Source organism: Aulonocara stuartgranti (assembly GCF_965226115.1).
Source record: "Aulonocara stuartgranti genome assembly, chromosome: 6".
In the NCBI taxonomy this organism is placed as follows: Eukaryota; Metazoa; Chordata; class Actinopteri; order Cichliformes; family Cichlidae; genus Aulonocara; species Aulonocara stuartgranti.
In genome coordinates this window covers 12,388,050-12,415,281 of record NC_138944.1, presented here as the reverse complement: position 1 = coordinate 12,415,281, position 27,232 = coordinate 12,388,050, and the positions used below count along the sequence as shown (strand labels likewise).

The 27,232-nt window shown below is 38.8% G+C and overlaps 1 protein-coding gene across 5 annotated transcripts in view; it reads left to right on the top strand.

The window, feature by feature from the left end:
• Nucleotides 1-23,226, top strand: part of pnpla6 (patatin-like phospholipase domain containing 6) — a 37,001-nt gene extending 13,775 nt beyond the window's left edge. The window contains exons 4-36 of one of the 5 annotated variants that reach the window (XM_082536406.1): nt 60-147; nt 258-340; nt 478-569; nt 691-831; nt 1,214-1,373; nt 1,801-1,881; nt 3,661-3,789; nt 3,969-4,049; nt 4,472-4,595; nt 5,166-5,234; nt 5,712-5,812; nt 6,165-6,344; nt 6,825-6,902; nt 7,084-7,289; nt 8,261-8,392; nt 8,555-8,678; nt 8,911-9,024; nt 9,127-9,202; nt 9,727-9,876; nt 10,033-10,096; nt 10,391-10,559; nt 10,657-10,839; nt 11,566-11,684; nt 11,953-12,109; nt 12,233-12,349; nt 12,459-12,528; nt 17,299-17,415; nt 19,127-19,275; nt 19,613-19,765; nt 20,395-20,511; nt 20,638-20,725; nt 21,008-21,153; nt 21,500-23,226. In XM_082536406.1, coding sequence (XP_082392532.1) covers nt 60-147; nt 258-340; nt 478-569; nt 691-831; nt 1,214-1,373; nt 1,801-1,881; nt 3,661-3,789; nt 3,969-4,049; nt 4,472-4,595; nt 5,166-5,234; nt 5,712-5,812; nt 6,165-6,344; nt 6,825-6,902; nt 7,084-7,289; nt 8,261-8,392; nt 8,555-8,678; nt 8,911-9,024; nt 9,127-9,202; nt 9,727-9,876; nt 10,033-10,096; nt 10,391-10,559; nt 10,657-10,839; nt 11,566-11,684; nt 11,953-12,109; nt 12,233-12,349; nt 12,459-12,528; nt 17,299-17,415; nt 19,127-19,275; nt 19,613-19,765; nt 20,395-20,511; nt 20,638-20,725; nt 21,008-21,153; nt 21,500-21,574 — 3,933 coding nt within the window. In that variant the 3' untranslated portion in view covers nt 21,575-23,226. Of the gene's footprint in view, nt 1-59; nt 148-257; nt 341-477; nt 570-690; nt 832-1,213; nt 1,374-1,800; nt 1,882-3,660; nt 3,790-3,968; nt 4,050-4,471; nt 4,608-5,165; nt 5,235-5,711; nt 5,813-6,164; nt 6,345-6,824; nt 6,903-7,083; nt 7,290-8,260; nt 8,393-8,554; nt 8,679-8,910; nt 9,025-9,126; nt 9,203-9,726; nt 9,877-10,032; nt 10,097-10,390; nt 10,560-10,656; nt 10,840-11,565; nt 11,685-11,952; nt 12,110-12,232; nt 12,350-12,458; nt 12,529-15,466; nt 15,584-17,298; nt 17,416-19,126; nt 19,276-19,612; nt 19,766-20,394; nt 20,512-20,637; nt 20,726-21,007; nt 21,154-21,499 lie in introns of all 5 variants that reach the window. The other 4 variants (XM_082536408.1, XM_082536404.1, XM_082536405.1 and 1 more) reach the window with 4 other exon arrangements.
• The last annotated feature ends 4,006 nt before the right edge of the window (nt 23,227-27,232 follow it).

Below are 27,232 nucleotides of genomic sequence, written 5' to 3'. Positions count from 1 at the left end.
TTGTAAATACTATAATGTATACCACTGACGTTCTCCCTCTTTGGTTCCTCTTTATTCAGATGGTGGGGATGGTAATTGGTGCAGGTATCGCCATAGTCCTCATCGCCATCCTGATCTTCTTCATCTTGCGGAGGATCAAGCTTCGAAGTCAGTAGTTGCTGAAATGCATTTCTCATTGTACATCTAAAACGCATAAGGATAGTCATGAAGTCAGTAGTGTGTATACCTGTGGTAATGTCATTTATTATGTTTAACAGACTTAGAAGCTCAGGAGGCTCCCAAATACCGCTTCCGCAAGAGAGACAAAGTGATGTTCTATGGGCGAAAGATCATGCGTAAAGTGAGTCAGGCTGTATAAAAGCTCTAGCTGGCTCTCACACACAGAAACACGTCATTCTCGTAGTGTTTCAGTGTATAGTACTTTTTTTTTTTTTTTTAAGGAAAGAGTAATATTTAAACAAAACTATGTTTCATCAGGTCTCCCAGTCTACCTCGTCCCTTGTGGGTACATCCTCTTCTTCACGGCCACGCCTAAAGAAGAAGCAGAAGATGCTCAACATTGCCAAAAAGTACATCTGAATGCTAACTTTCATCAAGCATACGCTATTTTGATTGTACTAACATTCTTTATGTGGCAGTTGCTTTCCTCTTATTTCCTTCTTATTATCTTCCTGCATGCGACTTGTGTAGGATCCTGCGCTTTAAAAAGGAGGTTCCCATCCTTCAGGCTAAGGAGCCCCCTCCCTCAGTGCTGGAGGCAGACCTCACTGAATTTGATGTGGCCAATTCCCACCTCCCCTCTGAGGTGCTCTACATGCTTAAAAATGTCCGGTAGGTTTAATGTCTGTGTGATTGTGTTCTGTAGTCCAGAGTACATAGATCCAGGTGCTTGGTCCTCCCTAAGCACAGTTTTGCTCATAGGGGGTTGCTTAATTTGATTTGTTGGGGTTTTCTCCAGAATACTGTAGGATCTTTACATTACTATAAAAAGTGCCTTGTACCTGCTGTTATTGAACCATCAACTGATAAATTCTCGTGTCATATACTGTATTATAATATTTAATTCACCTCTGTATATTTTTTTATAATATATAAATCCACAACTAAACAGAAAGACCATTTTAATTGCCCTTTGTACAAACCAAGTGTTTGCAGCTGTTTGCAATGAGTGTAATTCCTAACCCCCAAGCTTCCCTTTTGTCCTTTCATACAGGGTGCTGGGTCACTTTGAGAAGCCACTCTTCTTGGAGTTGTGCAAACACATGGTGTTTTTGCAGTTCCAACAAGGGGAGTATGTCTTCAGGCCAGGTCAGCCCGACAGCAGCATCTATGTTGTTCAGGATGGAAAACTAGAATTGTGCCTTACTGGAACGGTATGCAGGCTCCGTGTCCCTTTAATCATGTTTACCTCTGAATTTTATGCAATGAACTGTTGTTTTTAATTATGACTATAGTTTATTGTATGTTTTGTAAGTTTGCACAAATACTTTGTGCAAACTTATGCAAGCAGCAAAGTGGTTTACCAAGGTGCTTACCCACAAGAACACTGGCTTTAAAAAAATTGTAGCTAATCATGTCTCCTTTAGCCAGTGTTAGTGTTTGGATATATTTACCAAGTTTTAAGTCCTGAGGGAGATGTTAGTGCAGGCTTTATCTATATTGATACTTGATTGTGTACATCTATATGTATATTGATTGTGTGAATCTTTATGTACACACTCAAGTTGAACTTGAGTATAAGTTCTTAGAAAACAACTTAATTGTTTACATAGATATGAATGCGTTACTCCTGTCTTCCAGGATGGCAAAGAAAATGTGGTGAAAGAGGTTTACCCAGGAGACAGTGTGCATAGCCTCCTGAGCATTCTGGATGTCATCACAGTAGGTCACACCTATTTCTTACCGCACATAAAGGCTTTGTGCCACACCTACTTATACAGACCCTGCCAGTTCTCATAACAGTCATTTACACAGCGCTAAATAAGATAACATGACTTTGTGTCATTGTGTTGGCCCACACCTACATACTACAGCACATTCACCTGCTGACTCAGTTAACCGTTTCTCACTGGATGACACAACACTCTAAAGTAATTATTTGGTTTAAACCCAGCATTCATTTCTTTTCTTTTTTCTATTTTTTTCCATCCATTTCTAAATTTCATTTCATTTCACTTATTTATTTATTTCACACTTGGTACAACAGTTTCCACAGTTAGTTCTTTCAGACAAACCAACCACACTTTCTATCAGTAAAGCACTGCAACCATGTGTGAAAAGGAGCAGGAAGAAGAAAATGTTCTTATTAAACTCTGCCCCCTATCTACAATCCAACTTATATTGCAAGTGGGCACCAAAAAGCAAGGAACAAACTAACATTTATCTCCGGTCCTAACGCAAACCAAACAGATCAGAATATACCACTCCACATAGTAACAAGGAGAAAAGATAAGTAAATAAAATAAAATGATGCAAAAAATAATGGATCCTTTTTCAGTTAACTCCAATTTCGTTCACGTTCTTCATATTGAGTTATCGTTTTAGACATGTAACACTTTTTAAAACAATGTAAATTTATACAATTCTTTAAATTATAATGAAGAGAGTTCCACAGTTGTATACCCCTAACCGTTGGACTCATTAATCTTTGTGTAGTCCTAGCTAGCTGATGCTTAAAATAAAATTTCCTTCTGCTGTCTTCTCCCCCCGAACACATTAAAAATAATCTTTGTAACTTAAAAGGCAAAATATTATTTTTAGCCTTAAACATAATTAATAGTGTTCGTAGTTTCACTAAATCTCCTAATTTTAATAATTTCGATTTTATAAATAATTTATTTGTATGTTCTCTAACGTTATGAATCATTCGTATGACTTTCTTCTGTAATAAGTTTAGAGGTTTTATAGTATTCTCATATGTATTCCCCCAAACTTCCACACAGTAACTAAAGTATGAGAAAAACAATGAAAAATATAAAATGCGCATTGTTTTGTAGTCTAATAAATCTCTTACATTTCCCAAAATATAAATGTTTTTAACCATCTTCTTTCTAATATACTCAATATGTGATTTCCACGTCAAATTTTCATCTATTATTACACCCAAAAAGCGAAATTCAGTAACTCTTTCAATCAATTCTCCATCAATGGACATAATGACTTCTTCCTCCTTTACACGATTGCCAAATATCATGAATTTCGTTTTTGTCAGATTCAAAGATAATTTATTTACATCAAACCATTTTTTCAATCTTAAAATCTCATAAATCATAATTTCAACCAAATCTTTCACATTCTCTCCTGAGCAATAAAAATTTGTGTCATCTGCAAATAAAATTAAATTTAACCTTTTTGATACATCACAGATATCATTAATATATAAATTAAAAAGTTTAGGTCCCAAAATAGAACCTTGAGGAACACCACATACAATCTTCAATCTTTCAGAGGTATTGCCGAGATAATGTACATATTGCGACCTATTTTCTAAATAACTCCTTAACCAATTCAATCTGTGTCGATTGAAATTAAGTAATGTTTTGGGGTCGTTCCATATAAAAACAAATAAACTGCTAATTAGAAACATCCCACCTGTAGAGCTTCTGTAAGTACAGATAGACTGAGAAAATGTAAAGTATTCTTTTGGATATTTGTGTGCAGGGCCACCAGAAGCCTTATAGAACAGTGTCAGCACGGGCTGCAGAGGTTTCCACTGTTCTCCGTTTGCCTGTAGAAGCCTTCCTGTCTATATTTGAGAAATATCCCGAGAGTCTAGTACGAGTAGTACAGGTGAGTTGTATAATGATTATTATTCCTCAGTGTTTGTGGGGTTTTTTGTAGATGTGCTTAAAATTAGAGTCGTATTTATGGATTCGTTTTCCACACACTGTATTTCTGGCTCGACGTCTGTAAACTAATTGTTTTCCTTTCATGCTTGAAATGACTAGCTTTCTGTTGTGCCATTTCAGATTATCATGGTTCGTCTCCAAAGAGTAACAGTGCTAGCCCTGCACAACTATCTGGGGCTGACCAATGAGCTCTTCAGTCATGTGAGTTCATCTTATCAAGGCACCAGTTTGAAAGAAAGTCTTAAACTGATTAATTGCCTTAAAAAACCCCAATTATATTCATCAAAGAGTTCAGAATGGTGTTAGTCCTGAGATCAAATGTAAGCCAATATAAATATTTAAGACGAGGAGTAATGCGTGTTTGCCCATTCAAATGCTTTAAAATAGTCCACAGAATTCCTGTATGTTGATAGTTATCACTCAACCAGTAAAGTTACCGGTAACATAGATTCACAAGTGCTGTAACCCTTGTGACCTGGACCTCATAGTCCTCATACACATCCTGCTGTTTTCATGATTTCAGTGCCTAAATACTAATATCATGGTGTACTTTCCACCTTGTGAACACACACTCAAATTAATCATCTACCTCACTCTCATCCATACATTACTTGTTTTTACAGGAAATGCATCCCTCACGTCTGCCACCGCAGTCACCCCACCCTACTCGCACCAGTCCTGTACGCCATGGCAAACGCTTTGGCAGCCTGACGGTACCTGAGGAGCACCGAGAAGCAGCCGTTAAAGGTGAAACTCCAGGTAGGATGTCAGCATACAGATTAAGTAACTCACAGTGTTAGAGAAGCTGAATCTTAGTTGAGGTGTACAGAGTTGCTTTAAAGCTTCATATGCAGGGTTCGTATGGGTGGCTGAAATCCTTGAAAATTCATAAATTTTAATATTGCCTTTTCAAGGTACGAAAAGTGCTTGAATTTCAGATGTGGTGCTTAAACGTGCTTGAAACTGTATTTCATTCACCACCGAATAGTTTTCTTATCAGATAGAGAAATAAAAGGAGTCGCAAAGTAAAATTTCCCTGCCTGGGCTGCCTCGCACCTCTGCATGTCAGTCTGTTTCAATGTGTGACCCCGCCCCTACATTTTACCTCTTACTGAGGTGATGCAAAGTGAAACATAAATTGTTTTGTTTTTTTGGCTATGTGCTGGAAAAGCTTGAAAATGGACCTTGAAAGTGCTTAAAAGTGCTTGAATTTGACCCCAAAAAATGCGCATGAACCCTGCATATGTCTTCTCCGGTGCTATTTTTGCTTTGGGGTGACTTAGAAATGCTTTAAATCGTATTTATTTTTCACAACAGGAGAACAAGGGAAGGATGGAACAGTGCCAACTCTTAGCAGGACAATCTCAATGCCTGTAGACATTGCTGGTGAGGGATCTTTCTCTTGTACTGACAGATTATATTGTCTTACTGTTCTTTAGTTTTGCTGAAAGTCAGACACTTTCTTCCAGTGCAGTGTGATATTTTAAACATGTTTTAATGTAGAATGATTACTGAGAAGCCAGCAGAGAATGGGTAGCCGAAGTGTTACACTGATACCACAAACCGTTCAGCTCATCCATCTACAATATGCTATGCACACCTAATGTATACTGCTCATATTAAAAAGTTTGCCTATTGCCCACTTTAACATATATGACCAGTTGTTAATGTTACTGTTTTAGAAACACTTGTATTTGTAAGAAATGTATTTTAACAGTGCAGGTAAATAAGCAGGCAAAACCTTTTAAAAAAATGACAATATATTTTGCCTTTTGCTTGCGCCATCACATTTTCATTTGTTCTTTTTAAACATAGATCAACCTAAAAATAATTAAACCACTTAAATGTTGACCTTTTAAACAGGTGTACAGAAAAGTCTAAGATCAGACTTTGACATGGCGTATGAAAGAGGACGGATTTCTGTCTCGGCAGAGGAAAGCAACACTCCACCCACTTATACTCGGGTCAGTACACTGCAGACTCTCAGGACAAAAATGAGAAAAGATATAAACCCTCCTTATATGTATACATTACATTGGTTAATTACTTAAAGAAAACAGACGTATTTTAGAATGGAGAATAGTATAGACCACAGTTAATGAATAACAAAGAAGTAATTAATATATGATTCATAAGCCAAAAATATTTAAAGATAAGCTAAATATAAGATATTTGAGAAAGTGTGGAAAAAGAGTAGTGCTGTATCTCTGATAACGTTTTTTAGAATTAGAATTCCTGATTTAACAGCAGGAACACCTATTATAAATTGGCAAAGTATGCATATTACATTATGATTATTCTATTACATTATTACAGTCCATATCACAGGAACAGCGTGAGAGGAAGGTGACAGTAGATGAAGTTCCTTCAGGAATCTATCTGTATCCAGAGGAAGAGCCAGTTGTGGACAACATTTTTACACCCGTGTCAAATCGATCCAGTGCCGCTCTCTTTGAGGAAGGTCAGAAGGAGGTCCTAAAGCTTATGAGGATTGAGGTTCGTTTTACTTTTTTTGATTGTTCAAGGATAGTATTTTGCTGTTGTTCTATGCCGGTTTAAACTCCTACAGGCTGTGATCATAATACGACGAACAATTTGTTTTGACAAATAATGCAAGCAAATAGGTTTCCTTATGATTGACTGTTGCTTTAGAAAAAGAAAGAGTTACTGAGTCTGTGATGACAAAAAATAAACGCAAGAGTTCAGTGGTGCTTTAGGGGGTTGTGTAATTCACTTGATGCAATCTGTGCCTCTGTGCAGGTGTTGCTACATTTAAACTTTTAAAATAAATTTGTGTAACTAGATCAAAGTGCGAGTGAAGAAATAAATCATTGCCTGCAGCACGATCTTTCTCCGAGGCTCAACAAAGTGGAGTAAAAGCATTTCATTTACTGTCTTTTTCCACTTAGCTTTATCGTTTGTCACTGCCCAATAAATTTTTGACTTTTGCTTTGCTTTCTGCCTTTTGTTATGCAGGACCCATCTCTGTTAAACAGCAGAGTGACTCTGCACCATGCAAAAGCAGGAGCTGTGTTAGCAAGACAGGGAGACCAGGTATTTCACACATTCTGAAACCCTATGACCTTTTGAAAACTTACAAATTACTCTTTTAATTGCATTAATAAAGCAGAAATAGATTAGATGTAGTAAAGAAAGAAAGTACATTACTGCAGCAGTAAAAGTTATTTTTGTCTTTGTATTTCTTTTTTCCTCCTTCCTATTTTCACTTCAAAAGGACGTGAGTTTGCACTTTGTCCTGTCTGGTTGTCTGCACGTCTACCAGCGGATGATCGGCAAGCAGGAGGATGTCTGTCTGTTTGTCACCCATCCGGGAGAGATGGTGGGCCAGCTTGCTGTACTCACTGGAGAACCCCTTATATTTACCATCAAGGCTGTACGAGACTGTACTTATTTGAAGATCTCAAAGTCTGAATTCTATGAGTGAGTCTTACGGCTTTAGTGCGGATAAACTTTTAAGTGCAAGACATGCAAATAACTTTAGGTCACTTTCACTTATATTTAAGGTTATTCTAAATTACATTTAAAAAAAAAAAAATAATAAAAAATTTATTTGGTGTCTGAACACAGCAGCAAAACACAAAAGCAAAATGAGAAACAACAATTGTGCCTCTTTGAGCAATACGGCCCGTTTGAAAGCCATTTGAAAGAGCAAAATTTAGTATTGTGGTCTAGACAACCCAAAATGTGATGTCCCCATATGCAGATGTCAGGTCCCAGGAGGTTAATTTAAAAACGACATTTTTGTAAACCATCTGAAACAAATAAAAACTAATTAAAATACAATAAAAATATGGGAGAAATACCCTTAGTTTTAGCATCTGTTAATTTTATAAAATTTGTTATCACAACTTGCCGATGAGGCACCGATGGACATGTTGATTGAGAATTTGAATGCGATTCACCTGCTTTCAAAAACGCCTGCTTTTTTCTTCTTCTTTTTCTTTTTTTAATTATTATAATACGTGTGCTGATTTTCCTAAATTTTGCCTCTACCATTTGCGCTCCATACATTAATAATTAAAAACACTAAAACAACTGAAACTAATAAACACTAAACTAAAACTAAACATTTTCAAACAGTAAGAACTGAAATGAGCAAACCCACTCTGAAAGCTAACTGAAGCTAAATTGAGTTAAAAACAAAAACAAACATGCATACACATTTACACAAAGCTTGTATCACCTGAATAAATAAGAAAAAGCCAGCTTGTGAAATTCATACATACATCCAGAGAATATGAAAGCTTAAAATATAAAAAAGTAAACTTTTAGTATTCTTTTCTAAAGTAATCTCCCAGTTTTGAGTTATATCTCTCTACTTTTGACCATATTCCAGTGTGAATTATTCAGTATTTGTTCTCACTCTTTCTGTTATATGCTTCCCCCTGCAGGATCATGAGGGAGCAGCCCAGCGTGGTGCTGAGTGCAGCCCACACGGTTGCAATCCGGATGTCTCCTTTTGTCAGGCAGATGGACTTTGCCATTGATTGGATGGCTGTAGAAGCTGGCAGAGCCCTCTACAGGTACTCTGCTCTCGTCTTTACTTAGACAAAGAAATGAAAACAATCTTTGCATCTATGTGAAAACAATACTTGGTCATCCTGTTACATTTCTTATTATTCAGTCATAATTATAACGGTAAATGTAAAATATGCTTTTTCTTCCTGTAATCTACGCATCAACAGACAGGATGACAAGTCAGACTGCACCTACATTGTTCTGAATGGACGTCTGCGTTCAGTCATCCGTAAGGCGAACGGCAAGAAAGAACTGGTGGGGGAATACGGTAGAGGAGAACTCATTGGAGTGGTGAGAACAAGGCATTTTTGTCTCATCCTACCCATGTGTGAATAGATACTAATTAGTAAAATAAGCTCAAGACTATTAAGTTAAAAACAGCTGTGGTCCTGAGCTAGGATTGGGACTAGAGCAGTGTGCTGCATTTTTCCACATCTGGAAAATTTCGATTAGATTTCTTCTCATTTCTTTTTTTTTTTTTAAGTTTTAAGTGAGGGACTAATCCAATCTAACTATGTATCAGGTAGAGGCGCTGACCAAACAGCCAAGAGCCACAACGGTCCATGCTGTGAGAGACACTGAGCTGGTTAAACTGCCCGAGGGAACCCTTAACAACATCAAGCGACGATATCCACAGGTCTGTGACTTTGTCCTTGAAGTACTATTAAGTGGCTTTTTATGTTATTAATGTACTATAATAACATAGTTTCTTTTCAATTTTCTCTACTGTTGTGTTTAGGTGGTGACAAGGTTGATCCACTTGTTGGGTCAGAAGATTCTGGGAAATCTGCAGCAGGGTCGTGGGCCATTCTCTGGTAAGTCCAGTAAATTGAGGAGAAGAAAAAAACCAAAAAAAGATCAGGTGACCAGATTTAATGAAATGAGCATGCGCTAATGAGCAAGGTTGAGAACTAATGCAGAACCACATGAGACCATTATTCACTTTATTCAAAAATTAAATGGTATTCTAAATATTGCAGATGTTGCCGAGACATACACACATATACTACTGTTATTATTGCACGTCATCACTGGGACATGTGGTTGCACATACAGATTTAGTTTGTCATGCTAGTTTGATTAGTGTTGCTAAAGTTAGGAGTGTTATATTCTTTTCAGGGTAACGCCCCCCACGCCTGTGCAGGATGGCGTTATGCGTCACTCTGGTCATGTAGTTGAATGCTAATTTATCTTGACATAGTCTAGTTCATTTTGTTGATTCAAGTATTGACTAGTGAGGGCAGTAACACACACATGCGTGCTTCCTCACCAGCCAGCTGTGCTTTTACAGCCTTCAGTTTCTCATTCACTCCATTTGTTCACTGTTTTAATCTTTTAGGTTCAGCCCTCAGTCTTCCCAGCATGACAACAAGTGCTGATGTCACCAACCCAGCAAGCAACCTCTCCACTGTCGCAGTGCTGCCTGTTTGTGATGAAGTGCCAATCAATGCATTCAACCTAGAGCTCAGCCATGCACTTAGTGCCATTGGTAAACCCACACATTTCAGTTTTGTTCGTAAAAATCCTTTTTTTAGTGGGATTGCTTGACTTCTGTGTAGCTGTGTCTTTAAATTAAAGCAGGTCGACAAACAAACGCACAAGTTCTTTACTTTTTTGTGATATACAATTTGTTTGACTCTTGTAGGACCTACATTACTTTTAACCAGTGACATAATTAGAGAACGTCTGGGTGCTTCGGCTTTGGACAGGTCAGTCTGATAATCAAAGAATCTTGTCTGTATCACAAACCCTTTTTTCTTGTTGCTTGGGCTTTACTTGAAGCTATGCATTTAGTGTGTGTGTTATTTTTTCCTTACTTGTTTAGATGTTACTGAGTTTTGTATTTTTGTAGAGATAGGCATTGCAAATAAGTGCTATAAATGCTGTAGGCGTGGTTCGTGTTGCATACCTATAATGTATTAAAATGTAAACAAATTACTTCTGCTACTTTTCATACCTCCAAGTCGTTGTCTGTGTCTCTGCTTTTCTTCTCTATCCATCAGTATCCATGAGTATCGTCTCTCCGGCTGGCTGGCCCAGCAGGAGGACATCAATCGGATTGTCCTCTACCAGACAGACAACAGCATGACCCCATGGACACAGCGCTGCATCCGACAGGCTGACTGCATCCTCATTGTTGGTCTTGGGGACCAGGAACCTACACTAGGAGAAGTGTGTGTGTGTGTGTGTGTGTGTGTGTGGGAAAAGAGCTGGGAAGAGAAGAAATCTAATGGCAACAGATAACTTTAACTGTCTCGTCTTCCTTCAGTTGGAGCAGATGCTGGAAAACACAGCAGTGCGAGCTTTGAAACAGTTGGTCCTTTTGCACAGAGAAGATGGACCTGGACCTTCCAGGACAGTCGAGTGGCTCAACATGCGCAGCTGGTGCTCAGGGCATCTTCACCTCAAGTGTCCCCGGAGGGTCTTCTCCAGACGAGGTCCCAGCAAACTGGTACAGAGTCAATTTTTTTTATAGGATTTTTAGATGCTTTCAGTTTATTTACATTTAGGGGTGGACAGAATGGCAGAGATATCAGTACCATAATTTCTAGAAGGTACAATATTCTAGGAGAATATAAAAGCCTTGTTTTGAATATTGAGTATGCTAGATTGATATTAACTACAGTCCACATGGGTTTGAGCCTCACATTTTAACAGTAAACAATACACAGTTCTCTGCTTTTTGCTAATTAGGGCACGTGCACACACATTACCCTTTCACATCTGCAGCTTTTCGCATTGTTAAATACTAGCCAGACCTCCTGACTCTCTTGAAGAGTAATTTCTTTTTCTGGCACTCCAGCCACAAGACACACCATTAGGATAGCTCTCACACTAAAACTTTTTGTAACTCGGTTACAGCTGCCAGTATGCACTTCATGTTGGAAACATCATAGAAGGTTTAGTTGGTAAAGCACTCCCCTGTCACTTTGGGGAGGCCTCACTGTTTTTTTTTTTTTTGTTTTTTTTTTTGGGGGGGGGGGGGTTGTTGTTTTTTGCATCATTTCATTCATTAAAATTTTGCTTGAGTGTTGTTGTTTTTTTTAAAGCAACCTCATCCAGCCCTATTTACTGTTCAACATAACAGCAATTGTAATATTTTGATAATATTGTTACACATAATAAAATGTAACCCCTGTATTTATTTTTGTGTGTTTTTCTTCCTGTGCTTGTGCAGAGGGAGGTGTATGAGAAGGTATTTGAGAAAACGGCAGACAGACATAGTGACTTCTCTCGGCTGGCCCGAGTCCTCACTGGAAACAGCATTGCTCTCGTGCTTGGAGGTGGCGGTGCTAGGTGAGCAAAGTCGATGAGACTTTCTGCACCAATAAAGTTCACAAACGTTCAGCAGTACTAAACTAATGTGCAGTTAATGTCTGTGTGGTAATGTATGGAAGGATTTCTAATGTGGAAACACTATGCTGTGCCTGTATACAGAGTAAAGCAGCATTAGGAAAATGTGTCTGTCTTTTAGTCTAAAAGCCATTTCAAATACTGATGTTGTAAATGTACTCTGCATCGTGCGTACTTGCTTGTTTTCAGACAAATTGTCTCCCTCTTACAGAGGCTGCTCTCATGTCGGTGTAATTAAAGCTATGGAGGAAGCAGGGATTCCTATTGACATAGTGGGTGGAACCTCAATTGGCTCTTTCATCGGTGCCCTTTATGCAGAAGAAAGGAGTGCTGTTAGAACAAAACAGAGAGCAAGAGAGTGGTCTAAGGTAGAGCACACACATCTAGGACTATCAACGCAATCATTTTTTTGGTCATATCTGATGACAATTTAGTTTTTCACAAAAATCTGACAAACATCTACTAATTCCCTGCAATTCTTTGTTTAACAGGCAATGAATTCGGTGTTTAAAACAGTTCTGGATCTTACCTATCCCATCACCTCCATGTTCTCTGGCTCTGCCTTTAACACCAGCATCTATAAAGTGTTTCAGGACAAGCAAATAGAGGTGGGACTGTGGTACAAAATGTTTTTTCCCTATTGCAACAACATTGCCATAAGACAAGAGGGTTTTGTTTTTTTTCTATCATTAACTTTGAAATAAAATGTTTTCTCAGGACCTGTGGCTGCCGTACTTCAACGTCACCACTGACATCACGGCCTCAGCTATGCGTGTTCATCAGGATGGTAAGTGAGCGCTGTTCTAACCGCAGGGGTCGTTACCCCTGTAGCATTTTATTAGCTTAAAATTTAGTCGAGATTACTACAGTACGTTTGTATTTCACATTATGTTTACATGGAGTACATTTACTAAGATTTAAGAATAGTTCACATTCATGCATACATGTAAGTGGAAATGAACAGTTGCTTCTTTTTAAATTTAACCCAACTTAATCCATTTTTACTGCCCTGAATGACAGAAAACTAATGTGTGAAATTGGTTTCATATGTAATTAAATGGTTGCAGCAGTCAGTCAGAAATAATATGGTACAGTGATCAAAGCTCTTATCTAAGTGAATATACTGGCATGTTGTTCTACTCAGTCAAGTGTCACGAGGTACTAAAGGGATTATAATGTCTCGTATTCTCTAGATGGCAAATCTGTAAATGTTGTACGTTTAGGCTTAAGCTGATGCCACAAACAAGCATTTAGCTGGCTAATGCATTATGAGAGTGGCAGGATTGCATGTTCTCAGAAGTCTCAGATGTAAGGTTGGAGGTGGATGTACACCAAACTAAACTGAACTGGTGTGTTTGCAATCTCCACATAGACAAATACTAATATGGTGGATATATGTGTAGGTGGCAAATTGTATATTTGATTAAGGGGGGGAGGCTATGATGCTTCTCTGTACCTTCTCTCATATATAGGGACATAATTTCCAGTAATGAGGTCAGTACATGTAAAAGTCATCCCTGTGAGCCACTTCTTCTTTTGAACTGTAAATTATGCAAAACTACTAGAACAGCATCCAAGGCGTGCATCTGGAAATGGGCAAAACAGAGGCCTGCTTTTACTGTGTCCACTACCCGTGGGAGGATACTTAAAGTTATTCTGAAAGCAGGTTTAAGTTCCTCATATCAAAAATATATGAGACAGGGAGAAATACTAGATTGGATAATTAAAAATGTTTGAATATGTGATTACAGTGCAGTTATCAAAGGAACATGTAGCCTTTCGTTTGCAAACCCATTTATTTGTTCCTACAAAAAACATGCCAGTTTCAACCTTGTTTGGAGTATGCCTCCATTAAAGTGTTAGAAAGAGATTTTGCTAAGTATGTACAAAAGAAAGGACGTATGTTTTGATGCTTGTCTGTGTATTTGCTGAGATGTGTGTTCTTTTTGACTTGCTTAAAAATGCACCATCACTAACAATAGCCAAAATGAATCTCTGCAATCTAAAACGACTGTGTGTGGAAAAAACAACCCTCAAATCCAGTTTACCATTTTCTGTTTAATGCTCGTTTCTAATATTCAGTCTTGTACATTAAATGAAGTTATTGTAGTCTTTGACGTAAAATCAGTGTTTTGAATTATTAACTGGCTGATTGCTGGATTTGAGGAGTTCATAAGCTTTCAGGTCTCAGTCCTGCAGCTAAGCACGCTGAATGCTTATGTTTGCATCTTGGCATGTGGATGAACTAACTGCTAGAGTTACGCCTTCTTACTTGGTTTCATTGTTGCCATCTTTTGCCTCTTATCATGTGCCTACTTAAATTTCATTCTTTCTTTCTTCCTCTCTCTTCTATATCTGGATTTTCCTTTCTTACTATCGCCATGTGCTAATATAAAAAACAAACAAACCTGTAGCTTTTTCATTGTTTAGTGTCAATCCAATTTATGTTTAAAACTCCCCGAATTCACTTCATATATAACTTTATGTCTGGTCTTTCTGAGCATGGAGAGACATTACAGATATGCTCATTTATAGTTTACAACAAAGACAAAATAACCTGTGTAGTCACTCACCTCAGAATACTGAATCTTCTCCCATGTCAACATGTAGGATCCAGAACACTTTAACTTACCATTTACCGCATTGTCTTTTAGTGGTTTCCATCCCATGTTGCATCCATCACTCCTTCATCTCCATTCTGTGCTTTCTTTGGTTTTGGTTTTTTTGGTTTGCTTTTGTCCAGCATTTCTAGCTTGGTGCTATTGTGAATATGTCACTCTGAGTCACTGAAAGGAAATAATAACTGTCATTTTGATGGTTGTTGTAAGGCAGAGAGTTTGAATTACTTACTTTGGTTTTTATCCAGTGAGGAACACAGCCAAGGCACAAATTTAAGAATGATATGAAGCTAAATAGAAATTGCAAATCTTTTACAGAAAAATTACCTAGGATTTTTTTCCCTTTTTATATTTTTTAGAAGCTTTAGTTGGAGGCCTAAGACTCTCTGTCTGTCTCTCTTTCCTTGTTTCTGTCTGTTCATCTCATGTCTCTTACAGTTATCCCTTGTCTTCTTGTCTTTATCGCACCTTGCTGGATGAACCAGTCATCTAACAGTGCTAATACTATTTCTCTGACATGCTTAATGAACACATCAGATAGCATCACTGTTCTTTATTTTCTTTTCAAATTTGTTCTCTGATACTTTGTTCTTTCTCCTTCATTTTCTTTCATTTACATCACCACTGGCTTTTAATATTTATCCTAAAAATAAACTGTTCATGTCAGATCATATTCTGTTCCTTGAATTAAATTTTACTTCACAAATATTTTGATATCCTGTTAGTATTCTGAACAAAGCTCTGAGGTAACCTCTTTTCCCTCAAATAGTTACATTTAAAAGGTTTATAGAGTACTCCTGCAGTTTAGCTCTCTATATAAAAGGTGGATCATATTAGAATTTGCAATATTTTCTTAAAATCACAGGCATATAAAAGTAATTTTGATGAGATTATACTCCCATTTCTCTTTTTAGCTACTTGCGGCTACTTTCAGTTTCCTCACTATCTTGCAGGCATTTCTTTCTCCATGTTCCTCGCTCTCTCTCTCTCTTTATTCTTCTCCTTTCTTTCTTTTACTCTCCTTCATATTTCTTTTACCCCATCTGTGATGTGGAGTCTGGCCCATATTTGATGTGTTGCTCCTTTTCCATCTCCATTTCCTGACAGGTTGTGTCTGGCGCTATGTTAGAGCCAGCGCCTCCTACACCCCCTATTTACCTCCCCTGTGCGACCCCAAGGATGGCCACTTGCTTGTGGATGGTTGCTATGTTAACAATGTCCCAGGTCAGATTTTAAACACCCGCTCACCAAAACCTCCCCCCTCCCGCCTCCATCCCCAAATCGACAATCAACCACCCAGCTACCCTCTTCTTTCGTCTCCCTCCCAAGTTCTCAATGTAACTAACCCCACCTTGACTTGGTGGATATTGGGAGCCCATGGTTTGGAAGGAAAGACTACATCCTACATATATCTTAAAGCCCAGATTGCATCATACCGTCTCTCCCATTGACTTTGTTATTCACACAGAGAACACGTTTTATCCATTTAGCTTAGTGTCACCTAAAAAAAAAAATCACGAAACCCACTGAACTCCACTGTGTTTATTCAGTCTCAGGATTTCTCCATGCATGTTTGGATATCTGTCGGTCATAGAGAGCTGCATGATCATCAGGCTTCATCTGAACACATCTATTTGCTGAAACTCACACTTCTCCTGTGACATTAAGGTTGAGGCATGTCTTCATGCACCACTGTACTTGGCTTTTTTTCTTTCTTCTTTGTCATTTTCAATTGAAGTCAACCTCAATTAATTTAGATGTTGGCAGATTTATCAGCTCGAGATCAAGTATAGAGAACAGACAGTATTCAGTGTTGAACTGACGAGATGGTGAACGGCTGCAATCTACATGAGATGTTGACATCACATGTAAATCACTGTGTGTTCCAATTCACCTAAATGTGTATGTCAAATGGACTGAAATGCAATTTGATTCCCTGCTTCTATTTTATTTCAGTCATCTCTGCCTACAGGAGCATGTTCAATCCCTCCTATCCAGCTGTTGTCCTCTCCCCTGGCTTTGCTTGCTTTTTTATGCATGCCAGTATGTTAGTTAAAGCCATCCCATCTTTATATCTTTCATAAATATATATTGATGACAAATATCATTATTATTATTATTATTATTATTATTATTATTATTAGAAAATATGTGTTCTGGATCTTGCTGTTGCACATTGCACCTCTTATACACAGTCAACGAAGCCCTTAAAATGACAAACAATCAACAGGGATGAAAATCTGCAAGTGGTGTTTTTTCAGAAGTCACATTTCAGTAATGTAATTCTGTTCAAGCATTCACATATTCTCTATGCATAGTAGCACCCCTCACTTTTCTCTGTGGTGCTCCTTATCCTTCCAACCCATGCAGCACTTTGTCTGCTCCTGCCCTCTGCTGACACTGAGCTGTACTGCAGGACAGAGTAGGCTGGTTGCTTCCCTGTAATATTCACTCTGAAAAATCTCCAAACATTGTCACATCAACATCTACTACTGCTCCGTCCCTACACACAGTTGGCAATAGGAGTAAAATTGGATTCTACTGCTTTGGTTTATTCACTAACGTTGCAATAGGTCTGTAGATTTTGAGGAACTTATAAAGGAGGATCATATGCAGTCAAGCACTGTTTTTGGGACATAGTTTGGAGATGAAACAACCTTGATTCTCTGTGATGGTTGCCATTTACTTTTTTACCTTTTGCACAAGCCACACAGGATCTATGTGCAAGGTAATGAGGTTTGCAGTGGTTTACAGCAGAGTTTAAAGGTAGGCAGAACGACAGTCCTAGCCTTTGCAGGGATCGACTACCTTCTTTTGTCCGACCTCGCTCTGGTGTTTGGATTGCGGTCTGTGTCGACACTAATCTGAAACGTATAGCAAACATTATTGAGATGTTATCCCCCCCTTCCTCCTCCCTCCTTCCCTCCTTGGTGTGCCAGGCTCACTGTGGCGCTATGTACGGGCGAGCATGACCCTCTCAGGGTACCTGCCGCCTCTCTGCGACCCCAAAGATGGCAACTTGCTAATGGATGGTGGCTACATCAACAACCTGCCAGGCAAGTATAGGTGGTAACCCCCTGCTCCCCACCTCACCCCACCCCGAACCAATCCAGTCCTTAATTTCTATCCAACTCCTGTCTCCCAGAGGAGGGGGAAGGTGGGATGGTGATGGGGGGATGCTTTGAATGGTGGTTTTTAGGTTAGCAATATTAAGAGGTTGTGTTTTTAAGTAAGTGGATGAATGCTTAATGTTAATGGAGGAAAGTCCTGTGGTATTGCTGAGCTTTCCCCATCTGAATATTAAGCCGGTTCAAATTTATATAATGAGAAAATTCAAATCAGTGGACTGAAAAGCCCAGATTAAAACAAACTATACTTTAAATCAATCGCTGAAGTAACCTGGTTTGCCAGATGGGGGAAGAAATGCAACGTTTAAAGTTTATTTAAATTTTATATAAATACAAGGCTTTTTCTACAACTAGGAAATATTGCATTAAACAGTGGGGATGTATTTGTATGTGAAGCAGCCTGGTGTCAGATAGGGATAGAATTAAAAATGTTGGAGAGAAGTTTCTAGTAAATATACATTTGAAGAAATGGAAACAAATCCTCTTCTGACATCAAAACCGCCATGCATAAGACGCCAGTCTGCTTTGAGATTACATTCTGATTCTTCTCATGTTGAAACTGTTGTATGATTGGCAATAATATTTTTAACAGGCTTGCAGCAAAATCTTAATTGGTATTATAATCATACAAATGTTCCACACATTTTCAAAATTAACTACTTCAGGCAAGTTTACATTAAAACAAACCCAAAAAGCTGCCTGGTGAGGTTTCTGTTTAAGCTGTAAGAATAAAACGTAAGTTTTTTTTGTCACGTGCTTTCAACAAGAGGAAAAATCAGTGGTGTGTGTTCAGACTCAGGGGAACAACTTTTTTTGTCTGCAGACTAGTAAATGGATGATCATTGCTTAAAAGCAACTGCACAGAGCCAAAGGTACATATTCCTGAAATGTTTGTGCGATGATGATGACAATTGAGATGCATACTACATAGTTTTCATTTTGATGTGGCGGTGAAAATTCCCCTGAGTCTGGGTTGATGTATTTATAATAAAAAAAATATCCTCTGTACTGAAGAAACAGAACCATATTTCACAATGAGACTGGCCTATTGCAGTTTTCTGCTCTGCATTTAAATCATTTCTCATTGTGTCCCGGCTAATGCTTTGTGAAATATGGTGCTGCCTGGGCCCAAAAGATTGATCCAGTGGAAGGGAACTTTGTCAAATTAACATCCTGTGTTTGTTTGTTTCACTCTGCCTTCTGTGTAGCTGCTTTTAAAGTTGTTCTTGGGGTGCTGGATCAGTGTTTCAGGCTTGTGGGTTGTCTTCCACAGACTCAACACCACAAAAATGCCTACTATTGCAAAGCTCCTTTTAATAAGGGGATAAAAAAGGCCCTGCGCTATTTGGCCAGGAAATATGTATAGTTTACATATATACATCTCATTTAATTGGCTGTAAATTCTCTGAAGTGAGCTTACAACTTGTATGTCTTAAAAGTTTTGTGTTTTTGTGGTGTACGTCTGTTAGAACACTGAGCCTCTAAAAATGAAGGTTTCTGGAGGCAAACCTGAAACAAACTTATTAACACCGTATTTATTGTCTTATCATCTCTGCTGCCGGATTTTGTGACGCTATGGTCGTTCGTCTGCGTGATTGTGTGCTTGTGTGTGAAAAAACTGGTGTTAAACGTCTGACAGCGGACATTGCGAGGAACACGGGTGCCAGAACAGTCATTGCCATTGACGTGGGTAGTCAAGATGAGACTGACTTGTGTAACTATGGCGATTGCCTGTCGGGCTGGTGGTTGCTGTGGAAACGGATCAATCCCTGGGCAGAGAAAGTAAAGGTACTGGATGCAGGAGTTTTCCTGTCTTAGATTGGGCTAACATAAATGTCTTTTGTAACTGAGTAAGTGGAGTCCAACAATACTGGTTCCAAATGTTTCTATTTGGCTCGAGCTAAAACTTTCTTAGAGGGTGCCAAAATTTTTCTATGAAAGATTTTTCTGGGAAAAAGCCTTTTATGGGTTGGCAGTATGAGGCAGTGGTACCTTTTGAGTCCATCTGATCAATGTGTAGCATATCCAATTCTGCTATGGAATCAGCAGATTCATCTTTATTTATTTATTGTGAAATCTGGTAGTGTGTTGTCTGAATAAAGATCTATGATACTCCCTTCTGTAGGTGCCGGACATGGCAGAGATCCAGTCACGGTTGGCCTATGTGTCGTGCGTGCGACAGTTAGAAGTGGTTAAGAAGAGTGCCTACTGTGAGTACATCAGACCACCCATTGACCGCTTCAAGACCATGGACTTTGGCAAGTTTGATGAGATCTATGTGAGTTACTTACCCAGTATGGGGTTTTTAATTGCACAAAAATACACTTTATTTGTGTGAACCTGAAATCAGGCTACTTCCAAAATGGGTGTAATCTCTTTGAAGGGTGAGAATCTGAAAAACAAGTACGATCACACATCCTATCACTACACAATTGATTATACACCTCTAAGCATATATGGTTAAATATTTCCTAATACAAATGACAATAATAAAATCTAAACCCATCAAGTACAGTTGTGTAAATCCCTAGTCTCATATTATGGATCAGCTTTAAAATTCGTGTGTCTATCATCTGATTATTTGGGCAAAAAAGGGAGAAGTACTACTTTGGTTTCTGTTTATACTGGAAAACAATGTGGGCTTCTTTGAAAATGGAATCGACAGCTAATTTTTTAAATGTTTTTTTTAAGTAAAGCTACTAGCTTTAGATAGTATATTGCAACATAAGAAAAGCTATCACAGCTTTAATTAGTCAACTGTTGGTTTAACATCCCATAGTGCAAATATAAATGTTTATTATTACTCTAAATACACCACAGGATCCATCAGTGTTTCAGTCTGAATTTAAATCAGTTCGTCTGTTTCTAAACACTTACAGCTTTCATTTGAACTACTGTGTATTGCAGGATGTGGGCTTTCAGCACGGCAAGTTAGTGTTCACTGGCTGGGCTCGGGGTGACATCATCGAGAACATGCTGAAAGACCATCGTTCAGCCGACTACAATGACAGCAAGAGAACAGATGTGAGAAGGGCACATACGCACACTTAAACTATTAATCCTATCTTACATGGCTGCTGTAACTCGTGTCTTTAAAGGTGAACCTAGAAGTTCTATATGTAATACTAATAATAACATGTTGTCCATTAGTCCTACACGTGTCCAGGAGCTGACTTCACTGATCTTGCAGAGATTGTATCGAGGATAGAGCCAGTCCAAAGCTACCTTGCTGCAGAAGGTAAATAATTACTAATTCATTATTGTCTAGAAAGAGTTGCTCTTGATGTTTTGTTGGAATATATTTTCCTTCTGATGTAGAATAGTAAAGACAGAGCTTACAGCATTCTCCTTTGTGACAACGTACAATTCAATAAGTCTGATAAATAAGGAATTGTATCCTTGTCTCTTTTCTTGAATATAATAGGGGATGTTCCTGATATTTTATGAGTGCCACCTTAAATGGATGGGTCAGTCTCAATAATTTCTTTCTATAATATCTCCTCTAAATCTTTCTGATCAGCGGAGGAGTCGGACTGTCTGACAGAATATGAGGAAGATGGAATGGACACAGTAAGAGAGGAAGAAGGGGAGGAAGAGGAGGATGAAGCAGAGTACCCTGAAGACCACTCTCCTGGGGAGTGGGGACAGAATGGAGTTTTTCAGACGGTAACACTACAGTTTTAATTCTCTGAGCTCCAGCAACCAGTCTTTGCTCCAATGAAACAATAATAACTCACCTCTTTAGATGAAAAGCTCTCCAGCAAATCTTCAGACCCTTAAAATGCTTCAATGTTTATTACACTCCACATTACAAATAATACAATGAAACATACAGTCACCATACGCTTTATTATGTCAAACATGCTAGTACCAAGGTCCTGTAAACCTTCCTAAGACATTTTATGTTTGATATCTTGTGTCCAAGATGAGATTTTGTCAGGCGAGAAACGGAGGATCTCTTGGCATTAGATTTAAGTTACACCAAATGGTTAAAACACTGTCTTCTCTACAGGATGAGGAGAAATCTGTGAGGCAACGTCGGAAACTTGCCAGTGACTCCAACACCTCTGAAGTCTCAGACTGCTGACAGTCGGCCACGAAGGAGTAGGAGGATAAGACTAAGGGTCCATAAATTTTCAGTGTTAGATGTGGGCATCACACTCAGCCCTTGCATCTACTAAAAACTCAAAGTTTTCTTTCTGGAGCATAGCCACTTATTGTCTAAACTGCTGAATCTTCTTTGCATCAAGTGACTTTCTCCTGATTATGCGGTTTAAGAACAGGCTTTGAAAATTTACCCCACCCAGAATCTGTCTCTTCAGACACGTCAACTTTACTGTAATTCCAACCATAACAAAAACTGAGACTCTAAACTTCCATTTCAGCAACTGGAATCACCTGCATGTTCCTTCTGTTTCTCTAAATCTTTATGTACATCTTTAATGTCAGCACACCTTATCTGCACTGTGTCATTGATGATTTGACATACATAGTCCTCAGTTCTGATGTGTGCTTGTTCAGATGAGTGTGTGTGGGTTACCTGTGTGTTGGAGTGACTGGTACTGATGTGTAAAGCTGTGAATTGTTGAAATGGTAACTGGGCACTAAAAGGAAAAGTAGGGAGCATAGACAGAGCTGTAATTACTAATAATGTAATTATGTTAAGCTTATCCTAGATACCATGTAGAAAGTCAGTTAGGGAATGCTACAGGAAGAATGGAAAATTGTTATCACCAAAGTGGAGTGGTTGAATGAGCAGAAATATTTGTGAATTAATGCAGTGGACAGGTTTCAAAAATACATTATTGAGATAAAGCTGGGTGGATGGGGAGGAATATGGAGTGTGCGGTGAAAGTTAGGGATGAATGTGAGTGGACGACATTTTGTCTGTGTGCTAAAAATCTGCCGTTTGAGTTGGTTTTTTTGAGATGATGCCAGATAAAGACGATGCCTTTTCTACCAGAGTTCAACACACTCAGAATGAGCATGACTGTGGAGCAATCATTTGACTGAAACTAAACAACAAACAAGTTTGCGTCTGCCTATGCTTAGGCAAGGTCACACGCACAGTACTCAGGGTTCCTGCGTATGACTTGACATTTATGCCAATAGTGTCCTCTGGTGATAACAAGGTGTACGTGTGAGTGCATTGCAAATTTTGGAGTAATGATAATCTCCAAAATGAGCCAACATTATCTATAAAACCCTGACAATATCAACAGATTGTATGTGGATAATACGCAGAAATCCCGAGTAATCCTAAACCTCTAAATCACAGAAGTTCACCTAATATAATATTTAATTCATATGGACCTCTTGTAGAAACTGTAACAAGATTATATTAAAATACACAAAATGTTCATATTAATATATGTATATGAAGTGAGAATTTGTAAGTTGATGCTTTGCTGCAAACCAAGGGAACTTACACTGGAAAAAAAAGGGGTTTGTTCTTGTAACATCAGTTCAGTTATTATGGACAGTTGCCAGACTTGTTTTCGTTTTCTTTTATTTATACATGTCAACTAATTCATTTTTAAACTCGGAGACAGGATCGTATGTTGTTTTAATGAACTTGGCTTGAGCACTTTGCACTGAAATGTTTGAGTTTATTCCTTTTCTTTAAAGATGGTTGTTTTAATGATTGCCCTGAAACTTGAGATGCCAAGGGAATCTAAGGTATAAAAAAAGGTTAATATTTAATATGCATATTGAAAAATAAATATAATATGCATCCAATTATGTGTAACCTGTATTGTTTTTGTCTATCAAACTGTTTTTATGAGATTTACTTGTCTCACATCTGTCTACTAGCTGTGATTTTCAGCTTATTTTAAAAGGATACTGATTTTGGTCTACACCAGAAGTTTATTTGCAGCAAAAATGTTTGCTTGCTTCATCAGGTAGAGGAGCATTTCATGCGGAAAACTGGCAGATCTGTAGTATCCTATTGTTTTTTGTTTAAAGTGACTAAATAATAATAAAAAAGTTAATCAAACAAAAAAGGACAAATAAAAGTCCATTTATTATAGTTTGTAATGTGGAGCTTTCGTATTATAATACTTTTTTTCTTATAATAACTTTAAACAACCATATTTTTCCAACATATGCTGAAAGAATTACTTTAACTTAACGTTAAGTGACATGAACAAAGTCACAAGTCAAGATTAGTTGAAGGCAGTCTTGCTCGAGAACACATGCAGGTAAGTTTCTTCCCTGCAGTTCACTTTTTTTTCGTTTGCTTGTTTTGTTAAAAATTCGACAAACTTGATATGTACGAGTCAAGAGTAGGGAGCGAGCAATAATAACAGCATGAAGCTACTGATGACAATCAGTGTTGTTTTTTGGCTTTTCTGTGTTGAGAACTAAGGAAAGTTAACAAACCTGTTGATAAGTCCATGAAGCTCTAAACTCATTGAATCTACTTAAAATACTACCAGTTATAGCTTCTTAGCTTAGTACAATCTAAGGATATTCACCACTTTGTACAAGTGCCATGGTACAAATAAAAACTAAATTCTGAAAATGTTCATAAATTTAAAAGTGTATTGTTGCACAAATGTATCTAAACAGTCTAAAGACAGTTATCATTAAATATTTAGAAATATTTATATTTATTTACTTATACAATAACTTATTACTGTTCCAGTAGTTCAGGTGGATGCAATTTTGAGAAATCTTGTATCTAGCCGTAACTTTTAAATGATTTTAACCATGGATCAAATTTATGCATATTTTCTTGAATAATTTCTTAATTGTTTGCTTAATAAAACAAAAAACAAAAAAGCAGCCAGTTTGCATCTAGAAAGGGCTATTAAAATAATAGCCATGTATTCCTAAGTTTAATTATTCATTACTCACTTAATTGTTATTGTTTTACTTCTATAATCTGTGGGGGAGATTAAATTATTCTTATCTAACTTTTATTTAACTGCAGTCGTGAAATAAATGTAGGAAGTACAAGTACAGTATTTCCTTCTGTTGTAGTGGTGCAGAAGTAGAAAAACAAGTAAAGTAAAACTACCTCAAACTTGCTGGCTTGTGCTTGAGTGATTTGTGTTTGTTACCCTGGTAACTGTAGAGAGTAAAATTGGAACAAAGTGCTGAATCAACAACCAAACTGCCAGCGTGTTGATAAAATAAATACTTTGGTTTGCATTTAATATTAACCAAGTAAAACATTTGATCCACAGTGACCTCCTGTAAATTATGCCCCTTTTTATGTGGTGTAAACGACTATCAGTCCTAAGATAAAGATGGAGCACCTTCCAACTTTTTCTAATCACTATCAGTAGTCAGTGGCAGCTGTTTCCATTTGACCCATATTCTGAATGGTCATGTAGTGGGCGTTTATCTGTATGAAGGTTTCCCTTTTATTTAATATGTACACTCAGTAAATCTTTCTACAATTATACCATATATCAAAATAAATAATAAAAGTATAAAAAAAAAAACCCAGACAAGAGTAGCTTAAATTTAGATTTTGACCTGTCCTCTTTAACGTGTGACTGATATATATCTATATATATCTATATCTGTATATATCTATATATATCTATATCTATATATAGATATAGATATATATCTATATATCTATATCGATATATAGATATATATATACATTCGAAAGAAGGGACTGCTCTCACAGCTAGAGATTGACGAGGTACAACACAAATGCTACGGCAAGGAGAAGTCAGGACGCCAGGTCAGGGGGGAGATATCATCACCCCCACCCGAGATTGGGTACATAGCCCCAAGTGCGATAGGAGAAGGATCGTTGAGTGCGAGAGGAACTGACCTGAAAAATAGGATCATGGCCAAGCTTGAAACCTGGATCCCCCGTAGCCGGTTACCAAGATTACGTGAAGTACCCTCAGAAGGTCTGCTAGATGATATTAATGCAGCACTACGGGCAATACCTACAACCACGATTACCGACACTAACAAGCTGATCTACAATACGGCAGCAGTGATCAGTGAGATGCTTGGCTACAAGTTGAACAGCGACAAGGGGCAGTACCCTCCATGGAGAAGGAGGCAAGATCAAAGTAGCACGGAGGGAGGTTAGCCAACTAACGGAGTTGCAGAAAGGTGCGACAAAGAAGGTGTCTAAGAAATACAGCAAGCTGTCCATACCTGAGGCCTTGGAAACTGCCAAGCAAAGACTCACAGCCTTGGCCAGCCGCTTGAGGAGGTACACCAGAGAGATAGAAGGCAGGAGAATAAACCAGCTGTTCTCCACAGAACCAGCAAAGGTGTACTCTCAGTGGCAAGGGAACAATAAGAGAACAGCACCACCAAGGCTGGAGACGGCGCAATACTGGAAGAGCATATGGGAGAAGGACGCAACCCATAACGGCAATGCTCAGTGGCTAGAGGATCTGAGGGCAGACCACAGCGACCTCCCTGAACAGGGTCCAGTAACCATCACAGTGGCAGATATCCAAGAAAGGGTCTCCAGTATGAAGAGTTGGACAGCACCAGGGCCTGACATGGTTCACGCCTACTGGCTAAAGAGGCTGACTGCACTCCACGAGCGTCTGGCAGCACAAATGAACCAGCTGCTAGTTAACGAGAGACACCCGGAATGGCTAACCGAAGGCCGGACGGTCCTGATCCCCAAGGACCCCAAGAAGGGACCGGTCCCCTCCAACTACCGACCAATAACCTGCCTCAGTACTACATGGAAACTCCTGTCAGGCATCATATCGGCTAAGATGAACAGGCACATGGGTCAATACATGAGCGGGACACAGAAAGGAATTGGCAAGAATACCAGAGGCGCAAAACACCAGCTACTGGTAGACAGAACAATCAGCCGAGACTGCAAGACCAGACTGACCAACCTGTGCACTGCCTGGATTGATTACAAGAAGGCCTATGACTCAATGCCCCACAGCTGGATACTGGAATGCCTAGAATTGTACAAGATCAATGGGACCCTAAGAGCCTTCATCAGGAACTCAATGGGGATGTGGCGTACAACACTAGAGGCCAACTCCAAGCCCATAGCACAAGTCACCATCAAGTGCGGGATCTACCAAGGAGATGCTCTGTCCCCACTGCTGTTCTGCATAGGCCTGAACCCCCTCAGTGAGATCATTAACAAGACTGGCTACGGATACCGACTACGGAACGGAGCAGTTGTCAGGCCTATGCATTTGCCTGCGGGATCCCCAGGTACTTGTAACTGTCCTCTATCTCTGCAATGTTGCCTTCTGGTAGTTCAATCCCCTCAGTTCTGACTACCTTCCCTCTCTTTGATACCATCCGATTACACTTCTCCAGTCCGAACGACATTCCAATGTCATTGCTGTATAGCCTGGTAGTGTGGATCAGTGAATCGATGTCTCGTTCACTCTTGGCATACAGCTTGATGTCATCCATGTACAGGAGGTAGCCGGCATAGTGTACAGGAACATCTGTGCCGAGTATAACCTGGAAGTCCCGAGGTCAAAATGGGAGATGCCCCCAAGGGTGGTGGAGAATGACCGAGCTAAGATCCTGTGGGACTTCCAGATACAGACGGACAAAATGGTGGTGGCTAACCAACCGGACATAGTGGTGGTAGACAAACAGAAGAAGACGGCCGTAGTGATCGATGTAGCGGTTCCGAATGACAGCAATATCAGGAAGAAGGAACACGAGAAGCTGGAGAAATACCAAGGGCTCAGAGAAGAGCTCGAGAGGATGTGGAGGGTGAAGGTAACGGTGGTCCCCGTGGTAATCGGAGCACTAGGTGCGG